The 20812-nt window shown below is 45.2% G+C and overlaps 1 protein-coding gene across 6 annotated transcripts in view; it reads right to left on the reverse strand.

Moving 5' to 3' along the window:
• Nucleotides 1-5266: 5266 nt before the first annotated feature.
• The window catches only part of LOC116975392 (arf-GAP with GTPase, ANK repeat and PH domain-containing protein 1), a 600018-nt gene continuing 584472 nt past the window's right edge, over nucleotides 5267-20812 (reverse strand). For all 6 annotated transcript variants that reach the window (XM_033024451.1, XM_033024453.1, XM_033024452.1 and 3 more), the window contains 2 exons: nucleotides 18005-18260; nucleotides 5267-9158 (listed from right to left, as the gene is read on the reverse strand). In XM_033024451.1, the coding sequence (XP_032880342.1) occupies nucleotides 8916-9158; nucleotides 18005-18260 (499 nt within the window). In that variant the 3' untranslated portion in view covers nucleotides 5267-8915. The remainder of the gene's footprint in view (nucleotides 9159-18004; nucleotides 18261-20812) is intronic.

Consider the following 20812-nt stretch of genomic DNA (forward strand, 5'->3'; position numbering starts at 1 on the left):
AAAATGGAGGAGGACTGGCCAAGCTCTGTGCCTTCCACCACAGTGATGAATGCTGTGGTGGATGTTTGTGTAAATTTTTTATTGTGGTTGTGTTCTTTATTACTGTACCGCTGCTGGCAACCCAAATACCACCGACCTTGGTTGTGTGGCAATTAAATTATATCTATCTATCTATCTACTTGCCAAGGTCCTAGTCTCTGAAACCTCAACTCTGGCTTTTGACTTCTCTCCTCCTCCAAGATACAGCTACAAACTTGATCAGCCTTATGTAGCTTGCTGTCAAATGTGTTATCTGATTTCAACAGCTTTGGATGTTTGCCCTATTAATCGTGGTTACAAAGTTCCGCTATTTTTGCTGATGACTGAACAGGCTGCTCAAAACTCCTTAAGTAGTTTTAACTCCTCCATGAGACAGTGCCTTCCGGCAGATCTGATGATAATGAGAGGGGCAGTGTCGGAACACGGGCTGAGGAGATGGCTTGCAGGATCTGTGTGCAACTCTTGAGGGACTACTCACTCGTACATCATTCTCCGCCCTCCCTTGAAAACACCACTTTTAACCTGGTTATAGTTTGAAGCGCTGGATTGGCCCCTCTCTTTCTCTCTCTCTCTCTCCCCCCCCCCCCCCCCCCCCCCCCCGACGTTTGTTGCAGACTGTTGTTACGAAGAGGCAGTTGACCAGAGGGCAAGACCACACCACAGAATGGTGGTCAACTCAAGTAAACGCATGTCAATGAAAGACAATCGGGAGAGGAAGCTTTATGCTCCTGTCCCACTTAGGAAACCAGAACGGAAACCTCTGGAGACTTTGTACCCCACCCAAGGTTTCCGTGCGGTTCCCGGAGTTCCCGGAGGTTTTTGTCAGTCTCCCTACCTGCTTCCACTACCTGCAATCTCCGGCAACCACCTGCAACCTCCGGGAACCGCACAGAAACCTTGGGTGGGGCGCAAAGTCTCCAGAGGTTTCCGTTCAGGTTTCCTAAGTGGGACAGGGGCATTAGCTCCAAGGATTGAATCCAACAGCAATGTATCCATCCTTTGAGGTCACTTAATTCAGATCAGTAATCTCATTTTTTCAGATCTGAATATTTCAACAGTACGTAAACTTTATTTGTGCTGCATTCTAAACTTTTATTATCATGATTTTTCAAACAAACCAAGATTTAAAATGCGTTACTGCAGAGCACTGAAGAACCTAGAGCACCCTCTACAACCGGAGAGATACATGATAAAACACATCCGACATCCAGTACCGAGGAAATGCTCTGGCACTAGACGTGCCATTGGAGGCCTGAGATGCAACTCCGGACTAGATGCAAAAGGAAAATCCCACCTCTTTACCCCAAAGAAAAGCACGATAGTTATCCCTGCTGCTTGGCCAGTTTTATTCCTTAATGACCACTAAAATAAACAACATCACATTATAATCACATTTCGGCCGGTGGAACTGGCTGTCTACTATTTGACCACCACGCAGAGTGCACGGGGAGTCAGTCAGTCATTCATTCATTATTTGCAAATGCGTTGTGACAACCTCAGCGTGTTCACAAGTGCTGTTCACATGCAAGTCTTTATATCTGCTTTCTTCAATAGATTGGGCTTTAGTTTGTTCCAGCGAAAGTTAAATCCAGGACTGGGTGTTGTAAAGCTAAGAGTTCAATTGCCCTGTCATATGTAACTGCATGCATGGTCGGGTCAGGGAGGAACGGATTAGATAAGAAACTCTTAATTTACAGATTATCGGCAAACCTGCGCTGCCCACTGAACAAAAGTCTCAGGAAAGATATTGTGCCATCCCAGTGGGACGTGTTATAATAAGGATTCCGGGAGGGCGAGGGTTCCATGTCTGCTATTAGCATCCTTAGGGTAATCTGATTAACAATAAAATTACCCAATGAGTTATAATTAGAGCCCCGTGGATTTCATGGAAATTGTTACTAACTTTCACAGACACATAATTCTTCATATATTCATTTAGTGTCAGAGACCGGAGATATGAAGTAAACAATCGCACTTTCTTCAATATCTAATGAGAACAGTAATTATTCTAAACATATATCATTACACTCTTCATGAGCATTAAATGCACAGCATCGTCATCCACCAAATTGATATTTAAAATGACAATTATTCCTTTATGTGGAATATATCGTTTCCTGTTTACATATTTCTCAGGCACCTATTTCAGATCATTTTGATGGTATTATTTTTAAACCACTTTTCATAGTAGTATGGCAGTTAAATAGATATATATATAACTTACATCTTGGAAATAAGCTGATTTTTTGATAGAGGTGATACTTCAAGCGATTCAGTTGTGAACGTATGGATAGTGAGATACTGGTCAGACTTACTGAGGAGCCCATACAAAAGAGTCTCACTGCCAGGTTTGTTACCTGGACTGTGTCGAGTTGCTCACTCATACTGAAATGGAGAATGGCTTTTACTCGGGTTCTCACTAGCCCCGTGTTCAAGTGGACCATGACGAGTTCCATTGGAAGGGAATTCCAGGATTGCTATAATGATCACAAAATGTCAATGTTTTGGATTAAATCAATGAAGAATAAAAATCAGGGGTCATAAAAATGTTAAAAATCGTGAGCTTCTCAATAGACTTCAAACTGGCTCGAGATACATTCAAGGACCAGTTTCCTAATTGGAAATCAGAGCACCAGAGGATTCCGACATGCACAGGGAGAATGGGGAAACTGCACTCAGTCAGCGCCTGAGGACTCGGGTCTCTGACACAGTGAGGCAGCAGTTCTACCAGCTGCACCATGGCCCCATCCTGTGTCAAGATTTGACTCAAATGCCAGCTGATAATTTTTTGCACTGTGCTCAGACTAAGGTCTTGAGTCAATCTCCAATTTGTCTGGTCTGTGGGGTTGTTTGGTGGAAGAACTGAAACGTCCAGGAATATTGATGACCAATAGTGACTCACACAACAAACCCAGAGATGTACCAACAGCACTTAGCACTTTGCAAAGAACCAGGGGCAATAAAATCAACCACAGCATAAACTCTATTGGTATTTCCATGTGTTTGCTGCCTGTACTCTTTTCCAAGATGGATGCCGTGATTGGCGAATGCTATCAAAGACGACTGCAAGAGTTGCAACAGGTCATTTGGTCCCATTTTTACCTCCAATTTTTAAATTTCAGCTTGAGTTCAGAAATGGGTATTTTGGTTGCATCATAGATGCATTATTCATGACATAACTGTAGTACTTTGAATACTCAAGCAAGTTTCCTTCTCATTAACCTTGATGCATGGAGACTAACGGTTGCATACACTCACTCCTGCTCCATCTGAAACCAATTGCAGGTGGGGCTTGGGACTACCCTGATTCTATACCTAGCATGCAGCCACAGTCCAGGTACGATGATTGCACTCCAAGGAAAACAGAAGCAATTCCAAACTCTTAGGTATTTTCAGGATTCCACTTCTTTGTTCAGTTCATCCTCTTCTCCACAAATCTCCTTCTGGTATCGGCAGTTCCCGCTGCTGGAAGGAAAGATCAGAGGAAAGGCCATTCTAGATGGAACATTTGCACCATCTATGTTCTTGCAATAGTCACTGAACTGCTACTCCTGCTGACTGAATTGTGAATGTAGTTGCATTTAGTTGTGCCGGCCTGTAAGGAAACCTGTGGTAATCACTTGAGGCTCTGGACTCCACTTTCTTGGACTTCATGGTATTTTTCACCACCTACTGGGCAACTTGTTTACTGACTCTAGACTTGTTCTTGGTGTAGAGCATTTGATTCAAGACTTTAAGGGCGGCCCAGTGGTGCAGCGGTAGAGTTACTGACTTACAGTGCCAGAAACTTGGGTCCTATCCTGACTACTGGTGCCATCTGTACAGAGTTTGTATGTCCTTCCTGTGACCGTGTGAGTTTTCTCCCACTCCAAAGACGTGTAGGTTTGTAGGTTAATTGGCTTCTGTAAATTGTCCCTAGTGTGTGATTGCTGGTTGGTGCGGTGGGCTGAACGACTGTCTCCACACTGTAACTCTAAAGAAAATGTTTTGATGTGGGGCATCCCAGCTAGTAGAGCCATTTCCTCCAAGGTCAATCCTGACCTGGCAGCTGACTGTGTGGAGCTTGCATGTTTTTTCCCTGTGACTCTGTGGGTTTACTCTGGATCCTCTGGTCAGTTAATTGGCAGATCACCCCTGGGGAGTGGTAGAACCTGGGGATAGATGATGGGAATGTGGAGAGAATAAATAACGAGGTTAGTGTAAATAGGTAGTTGATACTCAGTTGGGCTGAAGGGCATGTTTGCATGCGATGACCCTAGCCAAGATAACAATGGTGTTCAAATATACTCCATATATTTAAACATAACCAGTACCTCTACATTCAAGAACAGCTTTATCCCCTCAATCATCAGACTTTTGAACCACACTGGGCAATTCTAAACGCAACCCCACATCAGCATCAACTACTATGGGCTTTGTTTAAGGGTTGCGCTCCAAACTTTGGCTTGCACTATTACAGTCTGGTTACCCTGTACAATGATAATTTATTATATTTGTATTGTGTTATTATTGTGTTGCGTTAATCTGCCTGTAAAAACTGCAGCAAATAAGAATTTCAGTGTGTTCCAGCGCCTTTGACAATTAAATACTGTTGACTCTTGACTCATTTTGTACTCTCAGTAATGTTATTGCATTTTATTTTCACAAAACAAAATCTTAATTAAGAGAAATGTTCACTTTATGTCCTTTTAATAGGATTACTGGCCTTGCTTTCTGTTCATTATTCCCTGATAGGCTTTCTGTTCAGTATTTCCTGATATTGGAAGATTTAGGCCACACTATCCATTGGATAGTCATAGAGTCATACAGGGCCTGGAAACAGGCACTTCAGCCCAACTTACGCACGCCGACCAACATGCCCCACCCACACTAGTCCCACCTGGCTGCGCGCTTGGTCCATTACCCTCTAAACCTATCCTATCCATGTACCTGTCCAATGTTTTTTAAATGTTAAGATAGTACCTGCAGACAAGTAGAAAGACATATATATATATAAATATCAGAGTTCTCACTTGTTTCTCCCAGAGTGTGCTGCATCCCAGGAAACACAGTGATCTGTGAGGAAATACCTGTAATCTTGGAAATCAAACTGCTAAAATGAACACAAGAAACGTTGCCAAACATCAATGAAGACACAGTGGAGGAGATGTTAAAACCCAGCCAAGCACCATTTATGCTTGAGCAGAAAGTAAACTACGAATACCACCACATGTTATGGAACCAATCATTCTGAAAGCAATGTATCAAGAGAATTTTATTTATTGAAAAGAGACATTTTACAATTACAGAGTTTAGTCTCCTTGCATTACTTTACAGTCTTTAACAGAGTACTGTACAGCTGACCTACAAAATCATAATACATACTGGTGTGGTCAATCATAACTCAGCCTAATAAACTCCACCGGCAAAATACAGGCAACGTCACACAGCGTTTATTATTACAAACATATAAATAAAGCATCTAGTCATTGCAAACCATGAACTGCCAAAATGAGGTAATATTAAACAAAATCATTCATTCTGATAGTGTCCATGTTGTACTTATTTACACTGAGAAATAACTGACAGCTCCTTACAGATACATCCCAGATTAGTGTAACAGCAGATAAACAGATCCCAGGTGGAGTAAACTCTGGCGGAGTTTATCAAGCATGATTACAGATACATTTATATTTCAGCTTGGCACTCTTTAGGGCTGAAATCCCTAAATAAACCAGAAGCTCAGACATTATAAAAACAACATCCCGAGAATGTACACCTCACGACTCTAAAATCGCAATCCAAAAATGTTGTTAACGTGCGGAAATGATTCCATTACCAAGGACCACTGGGAAGTATATTGCTTTGACATACTGCTTCCCTTTTGAGATGTTTTATGATGGAGGTCTTGAGGTTGTGCTGGATTGATGACTTGGTTTGTGTGGTTGTGTTACGTTTATGGACTGTTGGTCCAATGATAGTGGGTGGGGCAGATTGTTTCAGGGGGAAAAAAGAGTGAAGGAGGTTGGCCCAATGTGAGTCAAAGAGGGATGCTCGCCAAGATGGAGCAGGCTTCCAATGTGATCCAGAGGGACATTGAGTTTGCTGCTATCCTGAACACCCAGTGACTGGGTGGCCTCTCACACACAGCTGATGCCACCCGTGATATAAATGGTTTTCAAACAATGCGGCTGGACATGAAGGAGTGTTGAAGCAATAACTTACAATGTGGAAGATAGACACAAAAAGCCGGAGTAACTCAGCGGGTCAGGCAGCATCTCTGGAGAAAAGGAATAGGTGACGTTTCGGGTGTGGGGTGTGGGGTGTGAGCAAGGGTTCAGAACTCATCAATGCTTTGGATTTATGACACAGAAGTGAGGTGTTGCTTATCCCAGAGTACTAGCACTTGAAAAAAAAAGTGAGTTAGAGAAAAACTAATTCCCTTGTTCGTATTGTTATACCCAATAAACTTAGGCTGTCAGCTTTAACATAAAAGTGCAGATTTGGCATCAAGGAGAACTGGATGTAAATATACACCAAGGCACTGGGGTACCAAAAACCTCACACGCTGTTCACTAAGTATATGTGGAGTGCGTTCACTTATGTCCACAAATGTGTGTCTGCTGTGTTCCTGTGCATTGGTATTTTCTGGAGGGCTAAGAATCACCCAAAATGGTCTGGTTGACCTTTAGGTTAATATGGATTGAGTATTTTAATTGTATTCCTTGGGATGGGTGGATGGTGAAAATTTTACTGCCAGAAATCTATCACAAGTTTCCCCACTATCTTTCCTTTCTGTAAAACTCCACTGGCAATACCCTGCAATACAGTGTGGTTTGAAAATATACAGACACATACAGCTCTTGCCAGACCCCTCTTTGGAGTGATGTTGGGAAAAGGCAGGCGATACCCCAGCAATGTCTCCTACAGCCTCTCTCTCACTCTCCCTCTGTGAAAAGGAGGGGACAGCAATGTGTGTATAAACCAAGATGCTCAACATTAGCGGATTAAATGTCAGGACAATGATGTCCTCAGTCTGTAGAAATCTATTCTGCCTATTAGGTGAGAGGAATCGAGAATGGAGTGAGAGGGGAGGGTGTTGGGGAATGACTGAAAAGGGAAATGAAGATGGGAATCAAAGTACAGCCATTGCGCAGTTCTGGATTGTCAGCAGTCAGGCACCATGGCGTTTGTCCTGGTGTGTCGGAATGGGGATTTCACCTTACGTGGAACCCAGAAGTCATGCACATAATTTCTCTGCCTCACACCGCTGGTAAGGAATAGAGCACTGAAAAAGCGACGTTGGCCTACACAAAACAGTGAACTCACAAGCCTGAGTATGTCGTGGGAATGTACGTGAGTAGCCTGCTGTTTCCCCTCAGTAATGATTAAAAAGAAACCTGCATCTGCAGGAGGTCTTCTGATTAAACACAACAATTCAATAGGCAGAGAACTAACGTGATAAATTGGAACAAAAGCATTCTATTTGGATGATGCTGGAGTATAACTGTAAGTAGAGTTTAAATTGTACATCACTAGCCGAAATCTCTCTCACAGGTTACTCCCATTTATGGACCAAACCCCCCCCCATCCCCAAAAAAAGGCACACAGCCAATCGTGTGGCTCATGGACAAGAGCGGCCATTTTAGAGCAGCCGATGTACATAAATCAGATCCGAGTTTCAAGTAATCCCCTTCCCCTTTCTGCTCCAGAAACAAAGCCTAAAATCTCAATGGAATGATCAATATTATGTACAACATATAAATACTATAGCATTAAAGTTTACATTATATTTACAAACAGGACAGAGAAACATTTTGGAAATACCTCACTGAACAAGGCGGCCCATCTATCCATTTTTTAAAAAGCTACCAATGACAGCACAGGTCAGAAGGGCAGTGAGCTTGCGACTGAGAGATGAAGCTAACACTGATCAATTCCCTTTTTTCCAAACGAGCACACTATACAATGCCTCCAGCCTTTTAATCAGGATATGGTTCTGCTTCCAGCACAGCACCGGGCTCTTCGCAACTACCAATCTCCGTTTACTAAACAGATCGAATCGGGGAGAGGGGAGAGGCAGAACCCCATTGCCTTTCTTTGACTAGGAAGAGGACTAAAAATTAAATAGACACTAAATTATGACAGTGAATTTAGGAAGGAGGACTCAGAGGACTAGAAAGAGCATGACTGAGATAATGTGCTGCTTCTGCGAACATTGCAATCACATCCAAGCAGTCATTGAACCGTGCCATGTAACTACCTCCTCAGCTAATATGCTTTCCTCCATGATGACTAATCATGTTCTACTAAACAGTAGTAATGCTGGAAGAACTCAACTATACAAGTGTAATGAAGCCAGTATTCTCCCTGGACAGATTAGCCACAACTGATTTGACACATACCATCATAGGAGCTTCAAACCTGACAAACTCTGTGCTCTCACCTGATTTATGTCAGCGAGGGCCCTTCGTAGAAGAGCTGAATCAACCTGTTTTGGTAGAGGTGAAATGTACTGACAATTAATTGTCAATGCCCGAAGTTCCAATTTCCCTTCTCCACTTCCACAAGTCTGCCCCCTTGACCCGGAAGTTTTTAAGACAGGTCGTAGCTCCACCAGTTGCCCTTTAACCAGGCAATTCCTGATGCTGCTGAAACTTGTTTTTCAACTGCCAGGGTCTCACATCGTTTGTGTAATGAGCTGTTCACGGCTGCTTGTCTCTTCTCCGTGCCCAAACCACCTCCTCCTTCAAACCACATTATCTTCAGCCTTTCGCGCGTTTGCGTTCCTCCAAGAACTTAATCAGGAGTGGAATGAGGTTTCACAGATGTGAGGCTGTAAAGGGAGAGTTTCAGCACTGCTCTCTATATGCTTCAACAATCCAACGAGCACTTGCTCAAATGACAGTGGGCAGTTTTGACTCCATTAGTCTGCCCTTGTTGTTGTTGTTGTTGTTGTTGTTGTTGTTGTTTCGGTTGCTGGTCTTGCGGGATAGGTTGGGAGTCACCAGCAGAATGAAGTGTTCGTCTGGGCAGCCGTACTGGAGAAGGATGTCACTGCACTCCTGACTCATTGCCTGCTTGGCGTAAGCCAGTGGAGTGTTTCCGTGAACATCTCGCGCTGTGACATCTACTCCATACTGCAGGATGAAGAACAAAAGTTAGCATATGGAGTGTAACACGAGACCTGCCAGCCACTCTAACTTGTTGCTCCATGCAATTACAGGGCTGCCAACTCACACGCTTAGAGCGTGAGAATCACGCATTTGGACAAATTCTCATGCTGATCACAAATTTCTCACGCTCTGTCGTGAGAAATTCTGTGATCAACGAAAATGTCAAAACTCATATAAACTGCATCGGCCTCGGGTGTTGGAGGGCTGAGGGAGCGATGGAAGCAGCGGCGGGGACAGATGTGGGGAGCGGGGCTGGTGAGTGTTTGCGGGCTGGCAAATGTTTGCGGGGCTGGCGAGTGTTTGCCGGGCTGGTGAGTGTTTGCCGGGCTGGCGAGCGTTTTATTAATGGAACACGTAGGTGAACATCCTCAAGGAGTGTAATCAGATGGAAACTGATTCAGATGCAATATTTAAGAGATTGTTCAAAGAAAGGGCATATTTTAAAGGAGTGACAGAGATACTTGCAGGGGAATGTGTGAGGAGATTATTATTTGTCTTTAGTTTTAACTTGAACCAAGACATCTGAAGATTCAAAGTTTAATATAGTAATTGTGCTGATACTGACCCCAACGCAAAATGCTGGAGAGGGAGAGACGAAAGAAGGAGATGTCCAGCAAGCTGATTCAGTGTGATGCTTGCAGTATGTGGGAGGTCAAGGACACTGCTGGTGCCTCTGGCTGCTACAAATGTGAGAAGTGCATCCAGGTACAGCTACTGAAGGACCGTGTTGGGGAACTGGAGAAGCAAGTGGATGACCTCAGGTTCGTCCGAGAAACTGAGTCGTTCCTCAACAAGTCCTACATTAAGATTGTTACACCTAAGAGAGAAGGTGGGTGACGGTGAGAAAGGGAGGGAAACATGGAATGCAAACGTCCCCGGGTGTTGTACCTCTTGTGAACAGGTTCACCCCCTTAGAAGCTGTCGGGACAGAAGACGTTATCACACTAAGCAGGCGGACTGGCTTGCGAAGCAAAAAGGGCTGTTGAGCCAAAACCAAAGAGGCGAGCGTCAGACAACGCCATTGTAGTTGGAGACTCCACTGTGAGAGGTACGGACAGGGGTTTCTGCGGCAACAAACGGGATTCGAGGATGGTGTGCTGCCTCCCTGGTGCCAGGATCCAGGATATCACGGACAGAGTGCAGAAAATCCTCAAGGGCGAAAGTGAACAGCCGGACGTGGTAGTGCATGTCGGCACAAACGATGTCGGAAAGAAGGGGATGAATATTCTGCAGCGTGACAGTCCCGCCATCCCGGGAATTAACCTCGTGAACCTACGCTGCACTCCCTCAATAGCAAGAATGTCCTTCCTCAAATTTGGAGACCAAAACTGCACACAATACTCTAGGTGTGGTCTCACTAGGGCCCTGTACAACTGCAGAAGGACCCATTTGCTCCTATACTCAATGCTAACCTTGCTGATAATTTAGTTTTACAATTGATTTATCTTTGTAAAGTTATGATGTGAACTGTTAATTAAAATGATAAATAAAAATGTGGAGCTAGGGCTAGGATTACGATTAGGGTCGGTCGGTCAGTGAGTCGGCTGGTGGATGCTGTGAAGGGTCGGTCGGGCTGTCTGTAGGCCGGTGAGTGCTGCGAGGGGTCGGTCGGGCTGTCGGTAGGCCGGTGAGTGCTGTGAGGGGTCGGTCGGGCTGTCGGTAGGCCGGTGAGTGCTGTGAAGGATCGGTCGGGCTGTCGGTAGGCCGGTGTGTGCTGCAAGACGTCGGTCGGGCTGTCAGCCGGCCTGTCAGCCGGCCGTTGTTGCGGCGAGCAAGCAGGCGGACTGACGGAGCCGGCGCTATGGTGGTGCTGAAGGCGGCCCGGGCGGCGTACAGAACAGTGCTGCTCCCCACCATCACCATGATGATCCAGAAGGGCATGCTGGCCGAGGTGGACGCGCTGAACGGCTACACGTACGGAACCCGCAGCCGGTCCCAAAGAGGCTCCAGCTCCAGCAGTGGGCAGCTCTGGAAGGGTTAGGCATTTTCCTCTCAGTGACAGATGCCTTAACCTTCCCCCAGCCTGGCACTGCCCCTGTCTGTGACCCCCACTCTGCCCACTGGCAGTCAGTGGGGTTCAGTAAACGGGGGAACGCATAAGATCTGCCCATACCCATTAATTAGGCGGGTTCAGGAGCCGGTGAAACCCGAGACCTCTGCTGCAGTCTCACTCAACATACACACTAACAATTATATTCATTACATTATTTATATATGATACTAGACCAAGTGGGACCCGATGGGTCCCGTCCCCGCAACGCGGGGGGAGGGGCGGCCTGCGGCATCACACACACACTTAGCACCCCCACACACACAAAAATAGACTGCAGCACGGAATTAGGCTCCCCATAGATCAATATGAGCATTGAGCACTAGATGGCGCTTACCTTTTTGATCTAATTTTCTGATTGGTGTGCAACTTTTGACACTGACGAGTTATGAATTACTTCTCAATTATATTTTATCTAAATCTGTGCCAAATTTCAAGTAGATACCAGACATGGGTCACGAAAGTTAAATTCTAGACACATCTTCGATGCTCGGCCCACAGCCTTGAAGGAGCCAAGGACAGAAAGGCAGGTATAGGAATGGGAAGGGGAAGTTAGGAATGGGAAGGGGAAGTTAGCAATCAGGATTCAACAGGTCTTGGTGGACAGAGTGCAGGTGTTTGTCAAAAGTATTCTACTCAGTTTGAAGAAGGGTCCCGATCTGTCAAATTTCCTCTATAGATTCTGCTTGACTTGCTGAGCTCCTCCAGCACTTTGTTTTTGCTCATGTCTTAATAATAATTGGGAATAAAAACCTTGCATTATTCCCTGATTCTTTCAATCTCCCTTCTTTGGATTTTCCATTAATTCCTTAGCATGGATTTTTACCTTAACACTTGCTCTGTAATTACTCACTGCTTTTGGTTAAGTATTACATCCGGTCCAATCTCTTAATAGAACCCTACCTTCAATTGTGCTTCCTTTTATTCTACACCTACACTTTTTTTAAACGGAAAGACAGATTTGAGTTTATATGGGGTCTGATGAGTGTATTTTCCCCAGAATATTGGGAGCCTAAAACTAGAGGGTATAGTTTTAAGGTGAGAGGGGAAATCTTTTAAATGGATCTTAGGGACTACTTTTCCCATGCAGAAGGTGATTGTTTATGGAATGGGCAGTCGGAGGAAGTGATAAAAGGCAGGTACAATTATGATATTTAAAGTAACTTGGGCAGGTACGGATAGGATAGGTAAGGTTTGGAGAGATATGGACCATGCGCGGGCAAGTGGGACCAGCTTGTTTAGGCAACCTGGTTGACATGCATGAGTCAGACCTAGGGGCCTGTTACTATGCCGTATAGCTCCATGACTCCATCTAGTGCATTTCACAACTCCAGATGTGCCATTGTGTTTTACAGCAATGGTGTACTATAGAAGTGCCATCACTCTTGGTATTGTTTTTGAAATGTATCTCTTCCACTTAATATGGGTACTTGAATTTAGGGGCTCCTGATATTTTCTTGTTCTCTTCTTATTTATGAACCAAATTCTGTTACAGTTGATGCTTCCCAAATGTTCTCATACATTCTAGGACACCAATTCCCTCCATATTACAACTGATAACCAGATCAAATTGCACCTTATTGGAGAAAAGGTTAAAATTGCCCAAGAGTACAGGATGGAACACTGGAGAAATGCCTCCCGTCCAAATGACTCATATCATCATACTTGCTTGGTGTGATCATGGCACGTGGACTAATTTAAAATCTCAAGATTATATCCAACGCAAGGAATTGTGCCTCTGCCTAGCAGTGTTAAGGCCTAAAGAAAATGTGTGAAAGTTAAATGAGCCATGGAATAGTGAGAGTGAACAGCACACTGTCAGCATTTAAAATGGGGTCCAATTAAACTGGTGTCTCAGTGCATTTGTAAACAAAGTTGTACACGGGGATTTAAGCTAATGTGGGGCTGGGGGATGGAATTTGTTTTTTGATGAAGGACAGTATAAGGTCATGTAGCAAAGGAGGCATTTGGTGCAATGATGAGTGAAGTAAGGTAGGAAAGGACAAGAGTTTAAAGAAAACAAGGGCCAAATACCACTGGTTAATGTGGGTAACAGGCTGTTGCTTCTCTTAACAGTATCAATCAAGAAAGATGCTTGGAGTGACAGGCAATACATTAATCACAGGGGAATGGAATCTTTATAGAGACCAGGCAAATCAAATTGGCAAGAGGAGCTTGGAGGACAAATTCATGGGATAACTTCAGGTCAGGCTCCTGGAACAATAGCCCAGGAAACGGGCTACTTCTCACCTTTGTGTAATGAGACAGGGTTAATTGCTAATCCCACAGTATCAAATCCTCCAGGGAAAGCAGTCACTATCTGACAGAACTGTATGCACAAAGACACTGAACATTTAGAGACACTGAACATTGAGATATTAGGATTTTTAACTTAAAAAAGACCAATTATGCATGTTTTAGGAATGCATTGGATAAGATAGATTGGGACATTAGATTAAAAGGCCTGCCAGTGGTTAAATAATGGCAAACATTTAAAGAAATATTTCAAAAATGTCAACAAATGAACGTTTCACTGAGCGATATAAAGTCCACAGGAGAAGTGATCCATCTGTGGCTAATTAAGGTTTATAACGACATTAGATGAAAAGAAGTTTATAATGTTGTCAAGAAAATGAGTACTCCCGAGGCTTGGTTGAGCTTTAGGTGGAACAAATGACCAAAATAAAGAAGGTGGAATATGAATTGGCAAGAATTAGAAGAAAGATAGAAATAACAAAATGTAGGTTCCACAGAGGCAACAGGAAACGGTTGATAAATTAAACCAAAAATAATTCTGCAGAAAGAGTGGCACGGTGATGCAGCAGTAGAGTTGCTGCCGCACACCACCAGAGACCCGGGTTCGATCCTGACTATGGGAGCTGTCTGTACGGAATTTGTATGTTCTCCCCGGGACCTGCATGGGTTTTCTCCGGGAACTCCAGTTTCCTCCCACACTCCAAAGACGTACAGGTTTATATGTTAATTGGCTTCGTAAAATTGTAAATTGTCCCTAGTGTGTGTTGCATAGTGTTAGTGTGCGGGGTTCGCTGGTCGGCACGGACGGGGGGTCGAAGTGCCAATTTCCACGCTGTATGTCTAAACTAAACTAAAAATGCAATAGATGTAGAAAAACATCTGAGAAGGTACCAGATAATCTTAGTGTATTAAAGCCAGGCAAATCCTTTGGAACAGATAGCCTACATTTGAGGGTTCCAAAGGCTGTGCCTGTCGAGACAGCAGATGCAATAGTGATGATCTTTCACAAGTTCCACAAAAACAGAACGTTTAACCAGTCAGCCTAACATTTGTTGTTGTCAAATTCACCGTAAGGGCATGGTGATGAGGCACTTATGATAGCATTAGAGAAAGTTAGCATGGTTAATGTCTGACAGCCTTATAGAGCTTTTGAAAATGTACCTGGTCGGGTAGATAAGAGAGAACCAGTAAATATAGTGCAGCTGAATTTCCAAAATACACTTGCCAAGGTGCCACATAAAACAAGGTTGCTACATAAAATAAGGGGGTTAAATATTAGTACGGATCTTCTTTTACATGACAGGTCATGTCTTACTAAATTGATCGTCTTTTTTGTGGAGGTGACAAAGATGAGGGTGGGGCAGTGGATGTTGCCTGCGTGGATTTTAGGATGGTATTTGATACAGACCCCCCCGTGGTAGGCTGATCCAGAAGATTTAGATGCACGTGATTCACGGTAACTTGCTCGTATGGATTAAAAACTGGCTTGCTCATAGTCAGAGGGTTATAATGGAAGGGTAAAGGTCTTGTGACCTATGGGAGTTCCACCTGGATTTGTGCTGGGACCTCTGTTCTTTGTGATATATATAAATGACTAGACTAAGTGGGACCCGTTGGGTCCCAGTCACATGGGAGGCCTGGTTCCCAACGCAACCCATTCCCCAACGCCATATTCCACTACTCACTCGTTCCCCCAACGCAATATTCCACCACTCACCCATAGCCCCTAACTGCGCAGGTGCTGCTCATTTCCCCTCATCCCCCAGCACTCCCTCCTCCTCCTCTTCATGTGGGGGAGGGGAGGGAAGGTGGGTAGAGGGGAGGAGGTGTGTGTGTGGGCGGGGGAGTGTAGGAGGGGGGGAGAGGGTGATGTGTGAGGGAGGGGGGTGTGGGGGAGGGGGTGAGGCGGGGGTGTGTGAGGCGGGGGGGTATGTGTGGGTGGGGGGAGGGGTGTGTGTGGGGAGGAGGGGTGTGTGTGTGGGGGCGGGGGTTGTGGGGGGAGGGTGTGTGTGGGCGGGGGGGTTGTGGGGGGAGGGGTGAGTGGGCAGGGGGAAGGGTGTGTGGGTGGGGCAGGGGGGTTGTGGGGGCGGGGTGGAAGGGTATGTGGGCAGGGGGGAAGGGTGTGTGGGGGCAAGGGGGGATTGTGGAGGGGAGGTGTGTGGGGGTGGGAGGGAGGGGGGGGTGGGTTGTGGGAGCTGGGCAGTGAGCGTTGTGGAGCTGGGGAGGGGGGGGGGCGTGGGCGGGAGAGGTGTGGGGGCGGGCCGTGGTGTTGGGGAGGCGGGGGAAGAGAGCTTGGAGAAAAGACAGAGGGGGGTATCACAGGGGAGGGGGGCAGGAGCCAGCGAGGGGGACCAGATGGGAAGGGGCTGTAGCTGACGGTGCGCTGAGGACTCACAGCGGGCGCTGGGTGCTGGATGTTCTCCTCTGCCAGGATCAGAGTGTCCGTTTTCCGTCTGGCGACATCGGCAACATCTCTGACTCCACGCCGGGCTGCGTTGGACCGGGCCGCTTCCTGTCCCTCCGAAAATTGTGTCTGGTTGGAGATCAGGCCATCCAGAGCCGGCCATCCAGATCCTCCCTCAGCTCCAGAAGTGTCTCTGTCGCCGTTTTCTGTTTGGCGACATCGGCGACATCTCTGCGCCGTGCTGGGTTGGGCTCTTCCGGTCCCTCCGAAAATTGTGTCTTTGAAGACCTCCGCCGGTCATCCAGAGCCTCCCTCAGCTCCAGTAAAGACGCGATGGTGCAGGAAGGGGCGGAGTGACAGGAGAAAAGACCAATCCACGCGGCGCCGACTGGCAGGAGAGGAGATCCATCTGCGCTCGCGCGATTTTGAAACCTCACTGACTATTACATTAGACCCCCGATTGGAACGAAACGGTGCACTCGCAGCAGAGGAGAACGGTGAGTACGCTGGCGAAAAATTGCAACGCTATCGCAAACCGTTTTTGCGCAAATAGAAAGACAGCGCAAACCGGAAGATAACAAGATCAGAGTTTTAGTTATGTATAGATTAGGACGTAAATATAGATAAATAAATTAGTAAGTCTGCATGCAATACTAAGATTGTTGGAGTCGCGGACAGTGCGGAAGGCTGTCAAAGTGTGCAGTGGAATATTGATCAACTACAGAAATAATCAGAGAAATAGCAGATGCAGTTTAACCTAAGCAAATGTGAGGTGTTACACTTTGGGAGGTTATTAGGGTTAATAGCAAGACTCTTAACAGCATTTATGTTCGGAAAGCTCGAGAGAAAAAAGTGAATGTCTGTGATAGGGCGGAGACCAAGGGAGACTGAATGACACAAGAGGTGGTGGTGCCTATTTGAGAGGGGTGTGAATGTGTATTAATTGTGTGCGGAGGAGACGTAAACACAAGGAAAAGAATGAAAATGGAAGTGAGAGAACAAAAAAATGATGCTAGAACTGTGGCGTGTGGGTTGGTTGGATAAGTGACTATTGTAAATTTCCATGTGTGCAGATGAGTGGTGGGATCTGGAAGGGAAATGAGAGGAATATAGGGAGAATGTGGGTGGCACAGTGGCATAGCGGCAGTGTTGCTGCCTTACAGACCCGGGTTGGAACCTGACCACGGGTGCTTGTCTGTGCGGAGTTTGTATGTTCTGCCAATGACCGCGTGGGTTTCCTCACACATTCCAAAGACGTGTGGATTTGTAATTTAATTGGCTTCTGTAAATTGTTCCTAGTGTGTGGGGTAGAGCTAGTGTACAGGTAATCGTTGGTCGGCTTGGACTCAGTGTGTTGAAGGACTGGTTTCCATGCTGTATCTCTAAACTAAACTAAAATAGGTCACTGGGGTAAAAATAGTGGGTGAACAGGGATTGATCTGTGAGCTGGAATAGTCTTGATGGGCTGAATGGTCTCCTTTGTGGTCAGGGAAGGTTGGGAACATTGCAACGGTTGGACTTCTGTAGCAGAAGAGAATTCTGAAAATGCCTGGCAGGTTAACAGAAAGAGGAGACAAGGAGCAGGGGTGGAATGCAGTGACTGAAGGCACCAGGTCTGGATGAACCAGTAGCACTCTTGCCTTGGTCAAAAGGTCACGGGTTCAAGTACCGTTCCGGGACCGCAATTACCGTGATGTACTGAGGCAGTGTTTCACTTGAGGCCAATGTCCCATATCGGGTGGTAAAAGAGGACCTCAGGATATTACTCAAGAGCAATCATAGGAAGTTCTCCCTGACGCCCTCTTCAACCAATATTGCTGAAGCTAATTCTCCAGTCACTGCTGTGTGGGATCGTCCTACCTAGAAAAAGATTCCCGTGTTTTCTTCACCTAAACAAGAGGGCAGGCTGTAAAGCAATAAAAGCAGTGAATGCTCAAAACACTTAGGCAACGTCTTTGGAGAGAGCAACAGAGTCCAGGTTGGAGGCCCTCAGTCTGAACAGGCCACAATGTACTTTGGGAGTGGTGGGGGGTTTCTGAGCATGCAGGGTGTAATATGAACACGCTTTTCTTTTCTTCTGGTTCTGTTCCGTAGACTTACCCAGATCAGTAATTGGGTCAGGACCACGTTGCCCTTCCTGCAGGCCAAGTGCAAGGCTGTGCGCCCGTCTCCCTCTCCATACGTCTCGTTTACTTCGTCCTTGGAACCGTGGGCCAGGAGCAGGATGACGGTCCATAGGTTCTCCTCTGCCGTGGCACGCAGCAGCTGCTGACCCAGGGGGACATTGGAGCAGGGTGGCGGGGAGAGGAAGAGTTTCTGCTCGTACTTTGCGCGGATCCAACGCTCCTTCTCCTCCCTAAGAGACACAGAAGAGAGAGAAAAAAAAACACATCCTTGTAAAAGCTTCACCTGGTTATTTACATTAAATTTGATAATCTGGCATCCGACTATCAAGTAATGCAGCATCCGGCTCAACCATTAATCTGGAATGTGAGCTGAAGATGTGGAATGTGTGATTGGAGCAAGGGATTTGAAGTGCAGCTGGTACATTTTACGAACAATAGACTGGAGACGAGATTGGGCTCGGGAATACAAGGTCCAGGAACATTTGTCGCATTAGCCCGGGTCCAGAGTGCAGGTATTTTACTTGCTCCATTTAAACTTTGGGTCCACTGGAAATTTTAGACTATTGTGTTTTGGTTAGAAAAGGGAGAAATAATCGAGCATTTGGGGTATTAATAGGAGTAACCTCCTATAGTCTAGAATATCGGCTAGTCCAGTACAACTGTTGTCCTGAGCTTGTCAGAAATCAGAATAGTGCACACTTCTGACAAACTGTGCACTATCTACAAAATGGACTGTGGCAACGTGCACCTCACAAACATGCAGCCTCTGACAATTACAGGACAAGCACATGTTGCATGGGTCACCGTTATATCAAGTGACTTGGAATATTTTTCTGATCAGTCAGATGTTTTGAAAATCCTCTAACAGCACAGTGTGAACATCTTTGCGGTGAGAATGGCGGAATTGAAGTGAAAACCCACTGCCACTTTCTCAAGAACAATTAGAGATGGCCTATAAATATTACACGCACATCCCAAGAATAAAGGAATTACACGAAATACAAAAATGTGCTTGGATTTGGATAAGATTAATGTCCAACATTTGGATAAAGTTAATGTCTAACATTTAATTGTTGTTATTCTTAGCTTTATAACCAACAGATACCTTAATATGAAGGAATGGGTGACGATTTGGGTCGAGACCCTTCTTCAGACTGAGACATCTCAGTCTGAAGAAGGGTCTCGACGTGAAATGTCACCCATTCCTCTCCAGAAATGCTGCCTGTGGCTGAGTTACTCCACCGGCTGAGTTACTCCAGCATGTCTTGTCTATCTTCGATTTAAACCAGCATCTGCAGTTCTTTCCTACGGAGATACATTAACATATTTATGGAAATGGAAAGGACACGGTTCCTTTCAATACATTAGCTTGCACCTAGCAACCACCAGCCACCACATGTACACATCTGCACCAAGCTCACAGCACATCAGTGGGTCTCTGCAGCTGGGTACAGATGGCAAAAAGTTCACTAAGCACCGAGGAGAACAGGAAACATTCAGGAGAACACTGGTGAATAGTCAGACTTTTTTTGGCAGATTATAGTATGGTAGGAGGAACAAAGAAAGAAAACAGAAGCTATATCGCCATCATTTTTGCAGGAGCAGATAGATCTGAGAACATATATGTCTGAAGGTGAAAGGAAAAGTTGAAAAGGTTGCTTTAAGAAGAGTATTTAATTTTCGGCTAATAAGTAGAGGAATGAGTTGTGATGATAACAAACATGTATTTATACTATTCCGTCTACAGTAAAAATGTGCACTATGTTTCACGTGAGAGTTAACACAAACAAATTGGACCTCAAGTAGTTACAAGGGATGATGACATATAATCTCCATTATAAGGGAGATTGAGTACATGAGTAAGGATGCTACATTCGCACAGGGCCTTGGCCAGAGCACGTGTGCAGTTTTGATTTGAGGAAGGCTGTTGTTAGCAATGAGCACATATAACAGTTTAATAGACTGATTCCTAGACGACAGGAAGGATGTTGGTGAGTCCAGAGTCAGGGATTACAAAGGCAAGGATGCTTTGGTAAACCTTTAAACATTGTTTAAGCACCGGTATGAACAGAAGAAACAATTTGGGTTTCTACTGAGGAAAGGATGTCAACAATTAATAGCTATTGGAGAGGAGACCTGGGATAACAGGCTTACTACATGGAGACGAGATACTTTTACAGCAAACAACATTAAGGGAAGATTTATTTAAAATTACGAAGGGTTTTGTTAGAGTAGATAAAGAGAGATTGCTTCCTGTGCCAGAGGTTCAGTAACTGAGATGTAAGGTCATTTGTACTAACTAGAGCTAACACGAGGGAAGTACGTTATGCAACAAGTTGTTATAATCTGGTAGATACTGCCTGAAAGAGAAACTGTAATAGTTTTAATAGTAAATTACAAAAGGGAATGCGATAAATGCTGGAATAAGGAATGCGGAAATATGGGGAAAGGAGCAGCACAGTGGACTGACTGGAACTGGGACAGACTGATTTAGGGAAGAGATTTGACTGTGCCCAGAGAACAGGGCACAAGCCAAAATCAACACAAAGTACTTCTTACAATGACATCCTGGTGTCCAATGACTTGATAACAGAGGCTTGTGATTAGGTGATGTGTTTGTGCTTTCTGTGCCTGGAAGGGATGTAATGAGAGGAAGAAAATTAAAGAGGATGTTCTAGTTTTTTTTCCCCCTGAGGATCTAGGAAGATTTGCTTTGGGTTTGGAAGGGGTGGAAACTGACTTTGCGGTGACCTTAACAGTTACATTCCATTTGTCTTCACCA

The sequence above is a fragment of the Amblyraja radiata genome, chromosome 7 (assembly GCF_010909765.2).
Source record: "Amblyraja radiata isolate CabotCenter1 chromosome 7, sAmbRad1.1.pri, whole genome shotgun sequence".
In the NCBI taxonomy this organism is placed as follows: Eukaryota; Metazoa; Chordata; class Chondrichthyes; order Rajiformes; family Rajidae; genus Amblyraja; species Amblyraja radiata.